This window comes from Marmota flaviventris, chromosome 9, assembly GCF_047511675.1.
Source record: "Marmota flaviventris isolate mMarFla1 chromosome 9, mMarFla1.hap1, whole genome shotgun sequence".
Lineage (NCBI taxonomy): Eukaryota > Metazoa > Chordata > Mammalia > Rodentia > Sciuridae > Marmota > Marmota flaviventris.
The window spans coordinates 71,142,904-71,163,590 of NC_092506.1; the positions used below are offsets into that span (position 1 = coordinate 71,142,904).

Here is a 20,687-nt window from a genome sequence, read left to right on the forward strand (position 1 = left end):
GGCTTGGCTGCATTGAGATGTGAGAAACTGAGCTGGGTCTCAAGGATGCTCATTCAAATAGACAACTATTTGCAGCTTAGGGGTCTAAGTAGGCTAACATTATCCAAACTACTGTCATAATAGTCAACTTGTCTTTGCTTATACAGACATAGACTTTGTGAAGGTGCATGGAGTAGATAGAGAGCCTGGCTGTTTCATTTGCAGTAAATGTCACTTTCAAACAAAGATTTATAGTTTCTTCATGGATACTCCCAAAATTCAATAAGCTCCAAATCTTATACATACTTCCAAAAAATGCTTCTGATCTTCCTGTAAAGGCCCATTTGCTACAACTCCCACCTTAATCTCCATGAACTAGTGTCCCTGGATTTGCCTCACCTAACTCCAACATGTCTGCAATTTCCGTGATCACTTTAATGATTTTTCTATGTGTATGACAAACTCCTACTCAAACATTGAGATCCTGCTCAAATATCTCTTATACTTTTAATGCTTCTCTCTTATCCAACACTGAATGAATATAACGTGAAGTAATGGAAAGGGCAGATATTCTTCTGTCAAAATGGTTTGAATTTAAACCTGAATCTTACACCTACTACTAACTAACCTACTTTAACTTAGATAAGTTAGTTAATCTTCCTGAGGCTCAGTCCTGATTTTTAAATAAAAACTGTTAATCATTTACATTTATGGGATCATCAGTGATATGTATTGCTATTGTTTGCCTGCCTATATTTGTTCTTGAGAGTTCACTGAGATGAGAGACCTTGTCTTTCTGTTTCCTGGCCCAGAAGACATCCAGCACAGAGCATGGTGTTTTGCAGCACTCAGTGTTCTTCTTTTTATTTTATTTGTTCTTTTTAGATATACATGACAGTAGAATGTATTTTGGCATACACATAGAGTATAACTTATTCTAATTAGGATCTTACTCTTGTGATTGTACATGATGTGGAGTTACCCTGATTGTGTATGTTCTTTTAATTAATGGATAGTCATGGAAAAGAAGCTCAAGCACCAAAAGGCCAATTGAAGTTCAAGTTCTTCTATGAAGAGCTCTGGTCACTCCTCTGCCCATTAATCTGAATTCTCAGAGCTCTTGTACATACTACTAGTAAGGCCCTTGCCACAGCCTGCTCCACAGATACTAATTGATTCAAAGCTTCCTCTAGTATAATAGCCACGATTTTCACTCTGGACAACTCAGGACACTTCACAATGTTCTGTAAATGCCAGCTAATGATAAGATTATTTAAAATGTTCTATTCTCTTTCTCCTTTCAAACAATTTCCTTCTCAGCTTATCCTGAGTTTACCCCCAAGGTCTCAGACACTGAGGTCTCTGCAACAATGACTTATTTATTTCTGAAATCCTTGCCCTTGGCTCAAAGTGAGTGGCATCTCATGACTCAGCTTTGCCAACTCTTCATAGAGCTGGGGAGACTGTCTCCTTTCCTCAGTGTACTTTCTCTGAACTTTGTTTTCTGGACAAAACAAAGTGCAGTGATGACTGGTCTCATGGGAATTTAGAAGAATTTAGTTTTATTACCAATTAATACATAAGTAAATCTCATGGAGGATTACTGATGGATTCCATTTTAAAATTTAATCAAATCTGGAGACTCAAAAAGAGAACAATTCTCAACATTATGCGAGACATGACTGATCAATCATAACGCCTTTTCTGTTGATGTTATATATGGCTTCTGAATCTTTTTCAACATATTACACCAGGTAAAAACTATCAATCCCTCAGTCTACATAGGAGATGAAACTTGTTTTTATGTCCCAGATGTAGTTCAAAGCTGTTATTTGTTTATAAGACCCAAAGAGCAGTAGTGACTTAGTAATGAACTGAAACCAGAGCTCAGGTTTTGATCTCCCTCGTTTTCAGTCCAGGGTTCAGTTCCATGTTTACTCTTCTTCAATAGTCATTCAAATCTTAGAATTTACTCTCTATTCAGTGTTAAATACCTAATGGTATTTAACATATACAATTAAAAAGCATACCATGCATGCTTTGGCTTCATCAAAAAGATATTTGATATATAAATCAGAGAGAGAGAGAGAGAGAGAGAGAGAGAGAGAGATAGATCTCTATGCTGCACTTTGTATCCTGCATAAGCCCTTATTCTGTGTCTGACACATGGTAGGTTTTCAATGTAAATTCTCTTTTATATATCAACTGTACAAATGAAATAAACAGAAGGTCTATATTTAAATTCTCATGAGAAATCACTGAAAAATCCTACCTTTTTGTATTTAAGTACTATTTGTTTGAAAGCATTCTATGTCATTATTATGGTTTGGATACGAGGTGTCATCCCAAGAGCTCATAAGATAGAAAATGCAGGGATATTCCAATGTAAAATGACTAGATTATGAGAACAGTAACCTAATTAGTGGATTAATCCCTTTGATGGATTAGTAATTTGAATGGATTACTGGAAGACTAACTATAGGCATGTAGGACATGGCTATAGTAAGTAGGTCACTCGGGACAAGTCCTTAGGGACTTTATTTGGTCCCTGGCTCCTTTCTCTCTGCTTTCAGCTGTCATGAGTTGAGCATTTTTCCTCTGCCATACCCTTCTAGCATGATGTTCTGAATGACCTCAGGCCCAAAAGCAAGGGAGTCAGCTGACCACATATTGAATCTTGAAACTGTGAGCCCAAAATAAACCTTTTCTTTTCTAATTTTTTTTTGGTTGGGTATTTTAGTTACAGCAATATATTCATCATGACAGTCATGATATTACATCCCTTCATTCTTTTTTTAAAGAATGACACCAATATGCTTAAATAAATTTCTATTTCACCTGAATATTTTTACGAAAGTAAATTATTATATAAATGACTGGACTTCCCATTGATACTTCTACTTTAAATTCAAAGGGTAACACTGTGGTTTGAGTCTCAAAAGTGTGAAAAATAATATCTTTTCTTTTTGTTTTTCATGGTGACACCTGTTGACCATAACTTGTGGTTTTATATGATACTCAAAAGCCACAATTGTTAGGATGCAAAGGCAAAGGAAAGACATGAAGAAAAAGAGAATAGGAAGAGAGAAGGTAGAGTGTTATTTTACAATATAACATAATACAAATATTGCCCCTTCAAAAAATAGATTTCAAAAGCTGTGAAAGCTATAGCTAACACCATACTTAATGGTAGACTGAATTCTTTCTCTTAAGATTAGGAGCAAGACAAATGGCAGCTGTTGCCACTTCTTTCCAACCTTGTATTGGAAGTTCTAGTCAGGGAAATTGGTCAAGAGAAAGAAACAAAAATCATTAATATTGGAATGAAAGAAGGAAAATTATCTCTTTTTTTCATATGACACAATCTTGTGTATAGGAAATTCTTGAGGAATCTACTAAAAATCTATTTGAACAAATGAATGGGTTCATGAAGATTGCAGGATATTAGATTAATACAAAAACTATGTTTCTACATATTTTCAATGAACAACCTAAAAATGAAATTAAAAAATACTTCACATACAAGAGAATGAAATTGGAACCCCAACACTACCCATATGTAAAAACTAACTCAAAATGGATTTAACACCTAAACATAAGAGCAAGAACTGTACAACTCTTAGAAGAAAACTTGACATAATTTTTTTGTTTAAAAATCATTGAATCTGGAGACTGTAAAAAGAGAACAATTCCCAACATTGTGGTAGAGATGACTAATCAATCATAACTATTTTTTCTGTTGATGTTATATATAGCCCCAGAATCCTTTTCAACATAGAACTTCAGGATTAGGCATGGTTTCTTAGCTATCACATCAAAAACATAAATAACAAAAGGAAAACTAAATACACTTAACTTAATCAAAAATTTAAAAAAACCCTGTATCTCAAAGGGCACTATCAAAAGAGTAAAAAAATAACACAGAGAATGGGAATAACTATTTGAAAGGCATTTGTCTGATGAGGAATTAATGACCAGAATATATGATGTACTACAAATCAGTAACAACAACAAAACTCCAAATCTAAAAATGGGCAAAGGACCCAAATAGACATTTCTCAAATATATACAAATAGCCAACAAGAACATGCAAAGATCCTCAACATCAACAGTCATAGGGAAACACAAATCAAATCACAATGAAATACCACTTCATATCAACTAAGATGGCTATGCAAAAAAGAAATACAATGCTAAGTGTTGGTGAGGATGGGGAGAATGTGGAACCCTCATATACTGCTGGTTGAAATGTGAAGTGGAAAACACTCTGGCAGTTCCTCAAAATGGTAAGCCTAGAGTTATCATATTGCTGATACCAGCAATTTAACTCAGGTATAGATTCAACAGAAATAAAAACATATGTCCACATAAATTTTTTACACAAATGTTCATAGCAGTATTATCCATAATAACTAAAAGTCAGGAATAACCAAAGGATAAATGGATATATTAAAAGTATTTCCACACGATGGACTATTATTTGGCAATAAAAAGAAATGAAGTACTTATATGTACAACAACACAAATACAACTTGAAAACATCATGTAAAATGAATGAGTAGGCACAAAAGACCATAAGGTAAATAATTCCTTTTGTATAAAATATCTATAGGCACATTTTCTGTCTCTAGAAAAAAAGTAGATTAGTGGTTGCCTATGGCTGGATGGGGAAAGAAGGTTGAGGGAAATGGAAGTGACTTAATCAATGCAGGATTTCTTTATGCAGTGATGAAGTACTCTAAATAGACTGTTATGATGGTTGTACACTTCGAATTTAACTCAATTAGTTGTATAATACGTAATTTTTATCTCATGAAAGCTGTCATATTAAAAAGATGTACGTGTGTGTGAGTCAATATTTTAATTTTGGAGATTTGTTAATTCTCTCCTTTTCTATGTCTGTCACAACAATCCACATATTCACTTAAATGACCCATGTGAATATTTCCATGACCCTTGTCTTAACTTTATAATGTGTAACAAACCAGACATGTTTTCTAATAAGCAGATACCTTTTATGAAATCCAACATTTTAGAACATTAATTTTAGAAAAGTAAAGTCATGAAAACTGCAGTGTTTTCTTCTTCATTGCAGTCATTACCTCACCTCCATCAACACATCATTTCTGAGGACCACTAGCTTTACCCTCTGTATTTAATATATTCACCATAAATCCATTTTATAAGAAATGGCATTGTTCTTTTAGCAATATATTTGTAACAGTATTATACCATCTAGTGGCTCCATAATTTGTTTGCTGCCATAAGTCTAAATCTCGATTATCATTAAATCCATGGCAACTGAGAGAACTTTATGTTTGCTTCATTTTGTACCTACCCCTTTTGAGTCAATCACTCCAGGTTTTGCATTAAACTTCACTGTCTTCAATCGGGCACGTTCTTTTCTTTCCACCCTAAAGAAAAGGGGAAAATAATGAGTCTAGCATATGACAAGGCATTTATGATTAAGAACACCTTATCCTTATTCTTACAACTCAAGTAAAACCTATTTTAAAATATTTCTCTTCCTTTGTTTAGTATAAAAATCTTGGTATAAAGTCTCCAAGCGTCTAATACAGCCCTTGAAAATTTTATGTTACATGGGCTGAGAGTCACAGTATTTGGAAGGAACAAAGAGGGAGAAAAAAATGATATTTGTTATTTTAAATGCTAAATCAATCAATCAAAATCTATTTCAAGAAATTGCAGTCCATAGGGACAAACACCTAAAATGAAGATGAAATGAGATTTACTCCCCTTCCCTTTTTCTTTTTCCTTCCCTTCCTGTAAGAATATTACTGTATTTAGCTTCATTTGTTAATCAAATGCATTATGTACAATCTTGAATTTTTTTTTATCAAGAAGCCCAATATCCTTCTGTTGCTTCTGTGGATTTATCATTTTACCCACCACTTCACTCATTCATCAAACATTTTTTGAGTGTCTAACATGTACTAAAGAGGAGTTGGAGAACAAATAAAAATATTTTAAAAGCATGACTGCAATATCCCTTGGCAAGCACAGAGATGTAAACAAGGAATGATATTTTTCTTCAGTAAGACTATTGATATTCAGTGGGTGCATTCATCTCATTGGGAAGGTGAAAGGGGTGGAAAGCATTGGGATGAGCTTCTTTCTTGGAGAAGGAGTGAATTCATGGGGGACTTTAAGAATGAGAAAGCTTATCAGGGGGAATTTCCAGACAGGAGGAACGGGAATGCACTAGAAGATTGCAGAAAATTGTGGTATGCGTATGAGTAACAGGATGTGGAGGAGAGGCCCAGGTGGTGGGCCTCTTGAAATGGGTCTGAATCCACTTCAAGGACTGAAGTTTTTCCTTTTAGGAATCCTAATGAGTTATTAGTGGTCATAAAGTAAGGAAGTGATACAATTAAATTAATATTTTAAATGATCCTGGTATATGTGGAATATAGACTGGGGAAGTAAAAAATAGGAGGAGGCTAGCGGGCCTATTTAGGAGCTAGATAATGAGGCAGAGAAGAGGGAAGGGCTAGAGAAGTACAAGGAAAAAGTATTGATAGGACTTGTGCATATTTCAAGGTCAGAAATGAAAGGGAATCGACATATATTTCCTGATTTTTCTGTGTCTCTTCAGATTGACATGAACCTTGCTTCCTCCAAGCTACAATGGCACTTAATTTAATACCTATGTCAATATTATTTCTTGATTTTTCTGTTTAGTTTTGCATTGCATATAGGTGTATGTTCCTTAAGGGGAAGACTGTACATATATCTCATTAGCATGTTATAGCAAGAGCTTAATGAATATTTCTTAATAAAAAATAATATCCAATGCATTATGGTAGCATGATTTTGTTGTTGTTGTTTAAATTCAGCTAGGCTTAATTTCATTTTTTTCTGTTTGGGGAAAGAAAATAAGGGCAAGGGAAGAAAAGACCCTGAATCTATAGGAACTCAATGGTTTATGAAGCTAAGCAATTCATAAATCAATAATTAACAGCGTATTCCTTTCCAACTGAGAGTTCTTTTGTGTTTCCAGCTGAAACGCAGTAAAGATCAGGGTTTCCATGGTTACAGAATAAAGTTTCAGAATACATTTATTTCAGTTTGAGTGTAGAATATTTGAGTGGAAACAGATGAACAACATTTTTCAAATCTAACCTCAGGTATTAAAGCAATATGTTCCACTGAGAGTTTCTTTTTGAACCCAACATACAACAGTTAGGAGGAAAGTAAGAAAATTTTCAGATAAGCTAACTTGCCAAGTGCTCATTGGGAAAAAGCCTGTTCTGAACTTCACCAGTTTTTCTCTTTTAATCCAAGTGCAAATGATAATTCATATTCATCTCTTTTGTAGTCTTCTAAAAGTGTTGTGAGAGTCCTGACTTTATTCTGGCTACTTAGAATTAACTAGGCAAACGATGGGAATTACTAATTCATTTGATGCTGCCAAAATGACTGTAGCACGTGGAGAAGAATGTTTGTTTGATCATATTATGCAAATAAATTCTGCAGAAACTCAAAGAAGTCACACAGTCCCCAAATATACATAATATAAGTCTGAATTCAAACCTAAGAATTATTTGGACAGAGCATTCTATTTCCCTCCCTAAAGTTTATCCTTTTCTATTTTCTTGATGTCCTTACTAGGCCAATATTACTGGTTCATCACTTAAACCTTAAAAGGTTGTCAAAGAATATTGTCAGACACAAAGACACTCACAAATGCACATCCATATGTTAATAATAAACCATGGTGAATATGAGGTTAATCTTCAAGCAGTTAACAGGAAAAGAAAACAAAATTTTAAAAGCTTATTCAGGTAAAAGTTTTGGTTCACTCATGAAGGAAGTCGGAACAGTTTTGCTTTTTACTTGGGTGCAAAGTTGCAGGAATGATGATAATGTAAATGGTAGCTAAAGTTTTAACAACTTTACCAGTGAATTTCCTTCACTTTTATATCATCTCATTTGGCGCCCATAGTGACCCAGTGATGTAGGTATTATCAACTCCATTTTATGGCTGAGAGAGCTCAGACTTGAAGCTTACCAAACTAGAAAGTGGTAGAAACAGGCTGAACATGATCATGGGTGTCTCTCCACAGCCACTCAGTTTGGGACAAACAGTACTCTAGGACCTTCCATGCCTGACTTAGTGGAAATTCTCAAAAAAACATGAGGTTTTGGGGTGAGTCATTCATAGGATTAAGACCCATACATATCCTTAGAAGTCTAGACTGAATTTTTGAGAAATGATAAACATCCCCTTCCTTTGTATCCCCCATCACCCAGATGTTCTGAATTATATAAACCACAACAAAATTGAAGTATATAATCATTGAGCACCATACCAAGCTGGCCTCAAAATTCAAAATAAATTTGCTTTGAACACTGAAGTCAGTTTAGCTAAATGCCCCTTTGCAAATTACATCACACATACTGAATTGGTCTCCCACCTTACCATTCCAGTAACCAGGATTTTGATTTTCCACTACAAAGGCCTATGGTAAATGCCTTTGAGGGCTCTTTGCAAACCTCTCTTTTTGGTGGCAGTGTATTTCCCTTAACCCCTTACTGGCCACTTTAGCCCCTAACTCTCTCTCCTAGCTCTTCCTGGGATATGGATAGTTTGCTGCTAAAATAAGAGTTAAGGGTCAGAAATAAAACCTTAAATAATGTGGTGTAATTTTCTCTGGCACCAAAAGCTCAAAATCTTAAAAAAAGAAAAAAGGAAAATAGCTGTCATTTAAGCAAACATGAAGTATTTGAAGCTGTGCTAAGCACTTTACCTATTTTATCTGTAATCTGTATAATGGTCCAGGACTTAACATGGATCTGGGCATGCAGTAGATGCTTAGAGAATCTTGATTGAATGAATGAGTGAATAAATTCTCAAGGAGACTATTAGTTCTCTACCTAGATGTGAAAACTAAGGCTCAGACAGATTAAGGGACTTGCTGAACAACCACTGTTTCCTACAAAAAGTTGTTCACTGTTTCATAACCTTTTCTCTTCAATCTTGGTAAAAATTTAGCATCACATTCTCTTATTGTTACAATAAGTATGTTCCCTTTGGAAAAAAATGATATTAAGGTCTAACAGTTTACAGAAATAGTGGGACCACCTGTATACACAGACTGCAATGAGAACCAGTGCTGTACTTTTCTCTTGCACTTAGACTCAAGCAATTAATTAGATTGTTTAAGCAGAAATAATCCTCCCCACCCTAGTCTTGCCACTGACCAAAATTCTAAAAACAAACTGGCTGGCAAAATTTGAGCAATCAATTCTGACACCTAGCATCTCCAGATAGCACCAAATGGTTACACTTTAATGAGCCCAACTGTCTCCCTCTCCCTTTTCCCCATCTCCCATCTGGTATTTTCAGGTTCTAGCCAATCACATAATTGGGTCAGGTTTGGAGAACTGTATAGTAGGAACATGATTTGTCACTGGGAGTTCCTGTGCTCCACAAGCCCTGTCAGAGGGAGAATGAAATACCATCCATGTCAGTAGCCACAGGTTTGCTGTGAAAGCCAGGTGAGCGAACTCTTATGTAATGCTAGACCCAAGCTGTCGTCCAAGAGCTCAGGTGAACAGTCACAGTGGAACAATGAACAGACACCTGGATTCAAGAGACTGTGAGATAGATCATGGTTTGGCTACTCGTAAGCTATGTGAACTTGGAAAACAGAGATTCTATTCTAAAAGTCTAGCTTTTGAAATTACGCCAGCTGGGTTTAAATTTTATCTCTGTCACTTACTGGGTCTGTGACTTAGGGCAGTGATTTGGCCTTTTAGGAACTTAGTTTTCATGTTGGCAAAATAGTAACAAAGACTTCAAAGATTATGGTAAATGTTCAATGAGACAATATAAGAAAATTGTTTATAACAAGTTCTGATACATAGAACAACAGGCTGCTGCTGCTAAACTGATTGTGATAATTCCATTCATGAAGTCACTTGCCATCTATACTCACAATGTCCTTACCTTGTGAAAGGGAGGTAACACAGATGCCCTGCCTCAGGGGCTCACTGTTATGGTCAGCCCCTCCCTGCGTGAAACAAAGGCATGGGCTTCCTTTTCTTCCTGTGAGGGGATCTTCATATGTGCCACCAGACTTGAGAGCTGCAAGGACTAGGAGGAGCTCACACCTTGGCAGGTGCTCATAGAGGTATAAGAAAAGTGTTTGTTTGAATCCTGGCCTAGTACTCTGCTGCCAGCATGGTTTTGGCAGGCAGCTTGAGTTCTCTGAAACTCCATTTCCATAATTGGAAGTGTTCCAAAAATAATGCTCCTGGTATAGTAGAAAGTCATCTAGCATTGCTACCAGAGAGACCTGTGTCCAGCCAGGGCCTGGCTGTGCATCTTAGGGCAAGTTACTTGATTTCTCTGACCCTGTTTCCTTAAAAGGCTTTCCTTAAGATTAAATTGAAATCACATATTTGAAAGCATCTGGCACAATACATAGTGCTATATTTTGAATGTTCCTACCAGTACTCAGGTTGAAATTTAATCACCATTGAGAATTATTAGAAGATGAGACAGGTATGACCTTTAAGGTCTGTCTGGGTTATGAGGACCCTGCCCTCATGAATGGATTAATGCAATGATGTACTAGTAGATTAATGGGTTATCTTGAGAGAGGGTCTGTTATAAAAGGCAATTTGGTTCTCTCCTGTCTGGACCCTCTCATCACATTATGCCCTGCAAAGCCTTAGGATTCTGCAGAGTCTCCACAAGCAAGAAGATGTTCCCTAGATGTGGTCCCTCAACCTTGGACTTTCCAGCCTCCAGAACTGAAAGCTAAATGAACCTCTATACTTTTTGAATGACCTAGTCTATGCTATTCAGTCATAAAACCTCCATTACCACCACCACCACCACCAACAACAACAACAACAAAAACCCAGACTATGACATATCTGTGCTACCATCAGATAGAATTTATCCCTCCATCTACTGCCTTTTCACTTCCCTTGGTACCTTTACAACAGAGCCCTCATCATCCTAGTCACAGAATAGCTGTGACACAGTTACATTAGTCTCATAAGTGGTGGACTCCAGGCAGTGCTCCTATAACAGCAATTGGCATATAGACACTGCCCAAGCAATGCTTGCTCAATTTCAATTTTGTCAACTCTTATTTTTCCACCTTTGGGAGGTGAGATTGCATATGAGTAAAGAGCAATTCTAGCCTCAATTCAAACCCCACTCCTGCCACTTAGTAGACGGGCAATTTCAGGCAAATTAACCTCTTTGTGCCTTAAAGCCTTTCTTCCTCATTTGTAAAATGGGGATAATAACAGCATCTTACTCTTAGAGTTGTAATGAGGTTTAAATAAGTTAATAAGCATAAAGGACTTCAAATAGTGGTAGCATGCTTTGGGAGTATTTTACTAAATAAATATATTCATCATCTTCAAAAAAGGATAGGAGGGATGACAATGTTGATATTCTTCGCATTATAGTTTTATTGGGATGATTAAATGGAATCATCAACAGAGAAACATTTTTGTAAGAAATGAAGACATATACAGATGCTATCCATTATGAAATATTTCCAGACCAGCTCTGCTAATTGAAATATACTCAGGAACTAGGATAAAAAGGAATTAGGAGTTAAAAAACAATCTAATACATTTATTTAAATTGCTCTAATGTTAGTATATGAGGACTCTGTATGAGGTAGGATTTCTAATTCCTTCCTCAAAGTTTTCTAAAGTTTCCTACTTTTCTATTGTGAGATGTAACACTTTTATAAATACATAAAACAGTGAGAATAACTTTTTTGAAAAAAATTAAAATCCTAAGGAGAAAATCTGTTAGAAATTCACTTACAGTTATAAATTTTACATAAAATAAACATAAATACATATATATATATATATATATATATATATACATACATACACTTAAATAAATAAGTATATTTTATTTTATAAAAACACATGTTGGGGCTGGGGTTGTGGCTCAGTTGTAGAGTTACTTGCCTAGCATGTGTGAGGCACTGGGTTCAATTCTCAGCACCTCATATAAATAAGTGAATAATAAAATAACATCTAAAATGAAACAAAACAAAAAAAAACCCACATACTTACATAAAATAAAATACACATATTTGTGAGGTAGTATTACTGCATCCTTCATGAAATAGAATGCAAATAAATGTCAGTATTGCAGATGCCGGACAAATTCCTTCAGCCCAGCTTCAGTGTACTTGTTAAGTTGGTTTTATCCAAAGTATGAGAGAAATAGCCAATTCAAAAACAAGAATGAGAAGTTAAACTCCATGTATGTATAATATGTCAAAATACATCCTACTGTCACGTATAACCAAACCAAACAAAAAATAACCCCACCAAAATTGGAAAAAAAAGAACAATCAACAGCAGATGGAAAATTATTTCAAGAGGAATAACACTGAAATATTCCTCAGGGGAAAAATGAGTAAACGAACAAATGGGTGACTTCTGACATAGTTAGAAGACTCACAGAACCTCAGGATTGAAATGGGCCTGAATATCACATAGTTCAATTCTCCCATCCAGAATTTGAATCCTTTTTATATCTTCCCATGTGGTTCCTGCCACTTCTAGGCAGTTACAAGTAGTAGAAGGCTTTCTAGAAAATGAGCTGAAGTCTATTCCTCGATTAGCTTTCTTTCCTCCACCCCATTTCTATCCTTGGGGTTATATTCAATAAGATCACCGCTTTCTTATAGAGAAGAGCTCTTCAGACATCTCTGATTATGTCAAAGCAACCCCAAAAGCATGTTTAACATTTTTTTTTTTTTTAAATGAAAACAATTACTAAGAGTCACTGCTTTGAATATAGCCTTTTAGTAAACACCACAAGCCATACTACAAAGATAGAATGCCCTGGCTAAGCAATGACAGGAGCCTAGATGCTTAAAGCTACCCAGAGAACAGTCTGCTGGGGGGAGATCCACAGGCAAAGGCCTGGAGGATGGCAAAGCATCCTGGAGTTTCCGTCACTTCACTGTAACACCATCCTCCCTCGCATTCCTCCCTGGGGGCTGTGTGGCCACAGGCAGAGATGAGAAATGTCTTCCCTGGGTCATGAGTGTCCCACAGAGTTGCTCTGGAGGTATACGTTACAATTTTTCACTGTGGTTTGTATTAGCTCCATCATTATATCACTTTGGTGCAGCAGCACTGAATATTCAGTTTCACTGGGGAGTTTTCATAAAGGTATGATGGGGTTTTGGATATAAGAATGGGAGCTCTTAGGGGCTGGGGTTATGGCTCAGTGGTAGAGCGCTAGCTTCGCATGTTCAAGGCCCTGGGTTCGATCCTCAGCACCACATAAAAATAAATTAAAAAAAAAATGAGAGCTCTTAGAAAAACCCACAGACTGAAAACAACAACAACAACAACAACAAAAAAAACAAACAACAACAACAACAAAAAACCCTGATGACTGCTTTGAGCAACCATCATTCCTGATTTTGTACCAAATCTCTTTTCGAAGAGTCAATTTTTGTTTCTTGGACAACATTTTGCTGCCAAAAGGACACCTGTGGGGAGAACAGTTCTCTAGTGGTGATGATTAGAATCTGCTAGGACAGATGAAGGCACTGGCTGTTCTGAGGCATATTTCTGTCTTCCAAAAGTAGAGCTGAAGAAATGTTTGCAAGGGAAAGGGCATCATACTCTTGACTCAAGAAACACTTATACAGAAATAAATATCTAAGTGACTGTTGGGAATTGTGGGGTGGGGAATATGACTAACTAAAACAATGAAAAATAAAAGAAACAGCTGTAAACTGAATCATTAGACTTTACCAGGTATTTGGCATCTTATATCCTAAATATTTGCATTTGAAGGTTTTCTGGGTTTTTTCATCAATATTTAAAGATATTACATAGCCAGGGACTTAGTTTAATAAATCATCTACTTTATTTGTCTTTCACTGTTTGTAAAATTCATTGGTAAATGCTGAACATCTGGAATAAACCTACTGAGTTGGTAAGTCAGCATACAGGCTGGTAAGCATAACCTTGCACCTGCAGAGAGATTCTGGGAAAAGTTTGAGGAACACAGTGTAAGCAGCTCTTATTTTTTTCCTTTATGCCTTGTCACAGTTACCAATTTTGGTAAAATCCTAAAATGAGGAAAATGAGATTTTTTTTTTTATTCATGTCACCTGTCACCACTGACAATTTTCCTGCAGATTGTCTATCCCACTTAAATATATTTTGTGAACAGTTTCCTCCATCTTCCTCTTCCTTCATTTCCACACCCTCTTTAGCTGAAGAGCTAATATTCTGATGTATGAAAAGCATTCTTACCTCCGTTTGCTAGGGATGACGCCCATCTCCTCGCTGTCTCCCTCCAGAGTGACTCTTCTGGCTTGCCACCACTCATCATCAGAGGCATTGATAACATGGAGAATATCTCCGTATTTAAAGCTAAGTCCTTGACTTGGCAGCCCACTGTCCTTGCTCTTGTCATAGTCAAACATGGCTCTGAGAGAAATGACAGAAGAGGGCATGGTTAGGAATCTCTGATAGTATGGATTTAAAATTCATGTTCTTGAATTTTCATGCCTGCCCTGAGAACCCATAATCTTTTGATCTCAAGCCACAGGATGACAGAACTCATTCCCATTGTTTTGGTTACAGATGGAGGTTAGTTCTTGCTTCTCCTTAGGGATTGCAAGGGAGCTCTAGGTCCCTGAAATCAAGGTCTTCTTCTTTTGTTAGATGTTACAAGGTGATAATGGGGGAGAGAAAGTCAGTTTACTATCTAATTGAGAGACTTTTTTTTTCTCCCATTACAATCACATTTTAAAAATTACTAAAAAGAGAAATAAAATGAATAGATTATTTTGTGTTATAACAAGTATTCTCAGATGTATCATCCTATAGACTATTTCCATTATAATAGGGGAAAATGGTAATAACTTAACATGCCCACATGTAGAGGATTGTAATTCTTCCAACAATAGAATATTGTACTGTTGTTGATATTGGATGGTTGAAGGGGTTAACATAATAACCTGAATGAATGTTTAAAATGCAATAAATGACTATATATAAAAATATATACATAGATCTGTTTATGTGTATATAGTAGACCAATTTCATATGAACAACCTCAAAAATCATTCTTTTTGCTATGAAGATTTTTATTTATTTATTAAAAATCATTTTGCTTCTGTAAGATGCTAAGCCTGTATCATCACTGTACTTATCACTCTGAATTATGATACTTGCTGTCTGTATCATGTCTCTCTCACTAAAGAGCTTTAACTGAGCCTTCACTAAGGCCAATGCATTGGCATTTTATGACTGGTGGGTGCAGGGATTAGAAGCAGAAAAACAATGGTGAATAGAACCTTTCTTAAGCTGTTGTCTTAAGGAGGTGACAATTTATTGCAAGACCTATATTGCCTTCATCCTGTTGTATCCTGCACTCTCAAAAACTACTACCACACATGTACAGTGCATGATTTCCTAGGAGAAGCAGATTTCACCACCTCTCTATTTATTCCTTTGATTCCATTCTAAGAATTTTCTTGACCTGTGACTGCTATTCTGGTAAAATAAGCTAGATTTGGAGAATTAATTTTTCTAAAATCATTGAGAACCAAGAGCAGTTCTTTTCTTTCTTCCCCCGCCCCCCATTAAGGAAATGTCACATGTGCTGTCGTAGTAACCAAAAAGAGCCCAAAGACAGTGTTTATTTCTTAAATACTACAGAAGCTGAATTATAATACAGTTCTTCTTCCATTCCTAAGTGATGAAATTCAAAGAGTTTCCAGGTCTGAGCTTCCAGAAAAAAAAAAAAATTCCATTTTCCGTACCAAAGGCTCAGACAAAGCCTTAGCCAAGAAAAGGGGTTGGAGGGTGACAGAGACCTGCTCCTCATGCTTTCACTTCTCTGGCTATCTGATATGACAAACTAAGTAACGTTGCTTAATCACAGGGTTTTTGATACAAAATCACTCCAACAACCACATTCTAATAGAGCTGCTAGTAAGTGTTAATGAAATAACACACATGCAGCACCTACCCCCTGGTAGGTGCACTGTAGCAGAGGATAGCATAGCAGTTAGGGCCACACAGGTGGGGCCATGTCCTGGTTCTACTCTCACTGGTCATTCAGCTGGTTACTTGGGCAAGGTATTTAACCTTTCTGGGGCTTCAGTTTCCTCATATATAACATGGTGGTGATGGTGATGATGATGATGGTGGTGATGATAATAGCACCTCCAATACTGAGTTGTGTAGTTACAGGAGGTAATCTATGTAAAGTATGTATCACAGTGCCTGGCACAGAGTGATAACCAGTATGTATGAACTACTTTCCCTTTTGAGTGTATACTAATCAAAATCCTTTCCACAGATTCCACTCTGTGCAAAAAAAGAGTTAAAAAGCAGGCCTGAGACTGCTATCCATAAGGAGGACTTTTTGCAACAGTGCTCTTTGGCTGACATCTGGGAACTTAAGATTTTGGAAGGGTTCCCACTAGTTCTTGACAAGAATACCTATGTGCCTAATACAAACAATATTGTTATGCTGAACGCCTACTTTCCTTCTGGGAGTCTGGAGTTGTGGTATGTTCCAGGCAGGGGGTGCCTATGTGACCAGTTTCCAGTAAAAACCCTGGACCCTGGTATCTAATGAGCTTCACTGGCAAACAACATTTCACACCTGCTCTCCCAGCTTTTTGTTGGAAGGAGTAGGCATGTTCTATGTGCCTCCATTGAGAGAGGAGTCTTGGAGGCTCACACCTCATTTCCTGTAGACTTTGTTCTAGGATTTTTTTCTTTGTTGATTTTACTTTATATCTGTTTGTTGTAATAAACCATAGTAACAAGTTTGTGTTGAATCCTGTGGAAGCTTGTAGAGAACTGCCAACCCATGTGTTGTTGTGTAGAACCCAGCACACATTCTTCAGACTGCAAGCAATTTTACATACACTCCCTTGCAACTTGACCCATGCCTGTGAAGAAGGTATGAGAGGGAGTACCATCCCCTTTTTACAGATGAGGGAGGCCGACTGACTGACCCCAGGATACAGGGCTGTGCTTAGTGGCAGCAACCCAGGGCTGGGATTTGAGCCTCCAGACCTAAGTTATACTTCAGTGCTCTTTACCTTGTCCCCCATCCAACCTGGGAGGAAGGAGGTGGTGATGGTGAGCTAGTGATAAAGATGAGAGATATAATGGCTACCACTGCTTGTGATCTTAATAGGCAATCTGGCACTTTGTTATTACTGTTATTTTTGAAATCATAACAACTTTAAGAGAAAAAATTAGTATCTCTGTTTTGTAGATGAAGAGCCTAGAGGAGTCTAAAGGAGTCTAAAGAGGCTAAGGGCCCTGCCCCAGGTCACATGTATACATGTTGGAGAGACTGAATATAAAATGAAGTCAGACTCGAAAACTACTTTTATGGCCATTTTATTATATTGCTCAATTTCCTAGACTGTTGCCCTCTGGCTATGCTCATGACCTAGCAGTAGAAAGGATCTTAAATCTTTCCTTCAGAGCTAACTACCTCTTTAAATTTGTGAAGGTCCCTCACTCCTTAATTCTTGTCCCAGAATTTCTTATCCTAAAAGTACTTGAACTGATCACTTGGTTCCAAGCTCCTGGATGTCGAGTGAGAGGAGTGGAGATAGAGAAGCCATCAGGAAAGCTGGCATGTGGTGCTAAGAATGTAGGCTCTAGGGCCAGACTGCCTGGGTTTTAAAATGTGCCATCTTGAACAAATTATGTAACCTCTCTGGGCCTCAAGTTTTCTTCATTGTAAAAGTTGCATAATAACAGCTACTTCAAAGAGTTGTGGTGAAGATTAAATGAAATGTTATATGTGAAGTTCTGCAACACCAGCTTGGCCCCAGTGAGTACTCAATACATGTTTTCTGGACTGCATATAAAGACATCTGAAGCACCTCTTTATCTTTAGAACCCAGTATGGCACAGGGCCCATGCAGATCCTCAGTATGGTCTATGAAAATTTTCAGATGACTAGTGAAAGTCTCAGCACCCCCATTTGTAAGGCTGAGAAGGGGAGGAGTGCTCCTGGAAGTTTTTACCAGATCATTCATTCACTGAATGTGCTCCATTGCTCCCAAGATTCCTGAAGAGGAATCCCCAACTCCTGCCTCTAGCAATGGATATCCTTTTGGAGAGCTCAGCAGCATGCTTTTGCATGGGCTCTGTTTATCTTGGACAAACTGCCCCTCTAGTGTTACACAGATTCAGACTTGTCAGGTTCCTAAAACCACGCAGCTGACACATTTCAGCAGCTTCTGGCTCCTTTGGATATTAATGGAGCCTCACGTCTGGGAAAAATGCTACAATGCCCCATCACCTAATTTAAAAAGCGATAAGCTGTTTTTAATTTGCTTTATGTGCTAATTCATCACAGTAACTTTTATAAAATGCCATTAAGACTCACACTTTCCACCCAGGGTGCTTTTAACAAGTCCATTAGACAAGTGGAATTTGACACAAACAGTGCAATGTCTTTCCCAGCCCTCCTGCCCCTCCTGAATTTTAGTGTGTGGTAGCTCATTGCCAGCTGGGGATGTCTAGGAAGAGTGAAACAGATGCTTGTCCTCATGGCTCTGTTACATGGCTGCAGATACCTGGATGCCCTACTGAATAGCACTTTACTAGGGTTCCACAATGTGTTGAGCATTTTATATTGTTTCATTCATATCACTGGGTAGGCAAGATAGCATATGAGTTGTAAGCCAGGCTTCTGAGACAGAAGAGACCTGGGCTTAAGTCCCAATCTGTCATTCCTAGCTGTGATCATCCATAGGTGGCCATTCCCTCAACTAGGAAATGCAGATACTGATAACATTAACTTACTAGATTGTTGTGGAGATATAACAAAGAGATCATACATTCAGAGTGCCCAACACAGAATGAATTTTGTTATTATATCAGACAGCAATCCTGCCATGTAAGCATTTTGTGGTCTTGAAGGAATTGAGACTAAAAAAGCTAAAACAAAAAAGGCTAGATAAGTGATAGAATCAGGATTCAAGTATAGAAAGATGTGTCTGACTCAAAAGCTCATGCTTCTGACCTTAGAAATCCTTAACAAGGAACATTGTACCTAGATCTCATTCCAAAGGCTTTCATGATTTGGTGATAATATGGAATAGGCTGCAAGAGGGAGGGATGAGTATTTCACTCAATGCACATTCAGTTCTCACAACTGTGATGTCTATATTAGCCTTCTGCTACAGATGAGGAAACACTGACTTGGCTAATTTCAGCAATGTTGTGCTGCATTAGCTACCAAGCGTGTATGGGGCAAGACTTAACCTGAAAAAACTGCCTGTCACCACAAACTGTAAATTTTGGGCTACACTAGTCCATTTTTATTGTTGTTGTTTTGCAAGCAACCTTCTGTAATCCCAAACACTCATATTTTCTTCTCGACCTTAGACTTTAGTAATAGGTAATAATCATAAACGATAAATAGTGTTTTCTATGTTGGTTAAAGCTGGGATAGTAGAGAATGACAAGGGTGAGAGAACTACAGGGACAGCATCACTCTAACCAGCAAAAATTATTTGATGTGTCTCATGATTATAAATGATAGGATAGAAAGAATAATGTCCCTAATCCAACTTCTAGAGATGGCTATACTTTAATCTCCAGAACCTGTGAATACGTTACCTTAAATAACAAAGAGGATTTGCCAATGTGATTAAGGTTAAAGGTCTTAAAATGGGGAGATTATGCTTGATTATCTGGGTGGATACAAACTAAATGTATGAGTCCGAAATTGGAGAAGAAGGTAGAAGAGTAGATGAGAGGGATGTGACTTGAGAAGGACTTGATTTACCAGTAGTACTGAATTTGAAGGTGGAGGAACAGGGCCTCTAACCAAGGAAAATGGTCTTCTGTATAAACTTAGAATGACTATCAGGTTATAGCCAACAAGAAAAAAGGGACTTTAATTGTACAACCATAAAGAGCTGAATTTGGTCTACAACCTGAATATGCCTCTATCTGAGGCTCTCCCAGGATCCTCCAGAAAGGGTGAAGCCTGCTGACAGCTTGATTTTATTTTGCTGAGACATTAAGTCACTAGACTCATAGTAATTTCTTAAGGTAGCAATAGACACAGGGTGCTGTGTAATAGCTACTTAAAAATGTGGAAGTGGCTTTGGAACTGGGTACTGGAAAGAGGCTGGAAGAATGTTGAAGAACATGATAGAGAATTTTAGACTATCTCGAACATAAGATTAACAAAAATATAGACTTTAAGGATGTACTAATGAAGCTTCACAGACTTCTTACAGAAATCTGGACTTGGAGGATGCTAAGGGGGTAGAATATGTTATTGGACACTAGGAAAAAGATCCTTGCAAAGCAGTGAAAAGTTTAGTGGAATCATGTTCTGCATTTATGTGAAAAGAACTGAAGACCTGGTGGGTATTGTGATAGGAATAAATAAAGGCTTTCCAAAGATGTCCATGTCTTAATCTGTGGAACCTAGAATCTCTAGAACCTATGTGGCATAAAGGACATGCTGATGAGGAGATTATCTTGGATTATCTGGGTGGGCCCTGTCTAATCATGAATCCTTGAAAACAGAAGAAGACGAGGCAAAAGAATAGAGATGTGACATGAGAAGGGCTCAACTGGCATTTCTGGATTCTAAAATCAAGGAAGGAAATTTATTATAGCAGCAATGGAGAACAAATACAGATGATAAGAAA

The 20,687-nt window shown here is 37.2% G+C and overlaps 1 protein-coding gene across 11 annotated transcripts in view; it reads right to left on the reverse strand.

Moving 5' to 3' along the window:
* The window catches only part of Dlg2 (discs large MAGUK scaffold protein 2), a 2,015,095-nt gene that overhangs the window by 59,765 nt on the left and 1,934,643 nt on the right, over positions 1-20,687 (reverse strand). For all 11 annotated transcript variants that reach the window (XM_071616557.1, XM_027942606.2, XM_034636731.2 and 8 more), the window contains 2 exons: positions 14,278-14,454; positions 5,318-5,393 (listed from right to left, as the gene is read on the reverse strand). In XM_071616557.1, the coding sequence (XP_071472658.1) occupies positions 5,318-5,393; positions 14,278-14,454 (253 nt within the window). The remainder of the gene's footprint in view (positions 1-5,317; positions 5,394-14,277; positions 14,455-20,687) is intronic.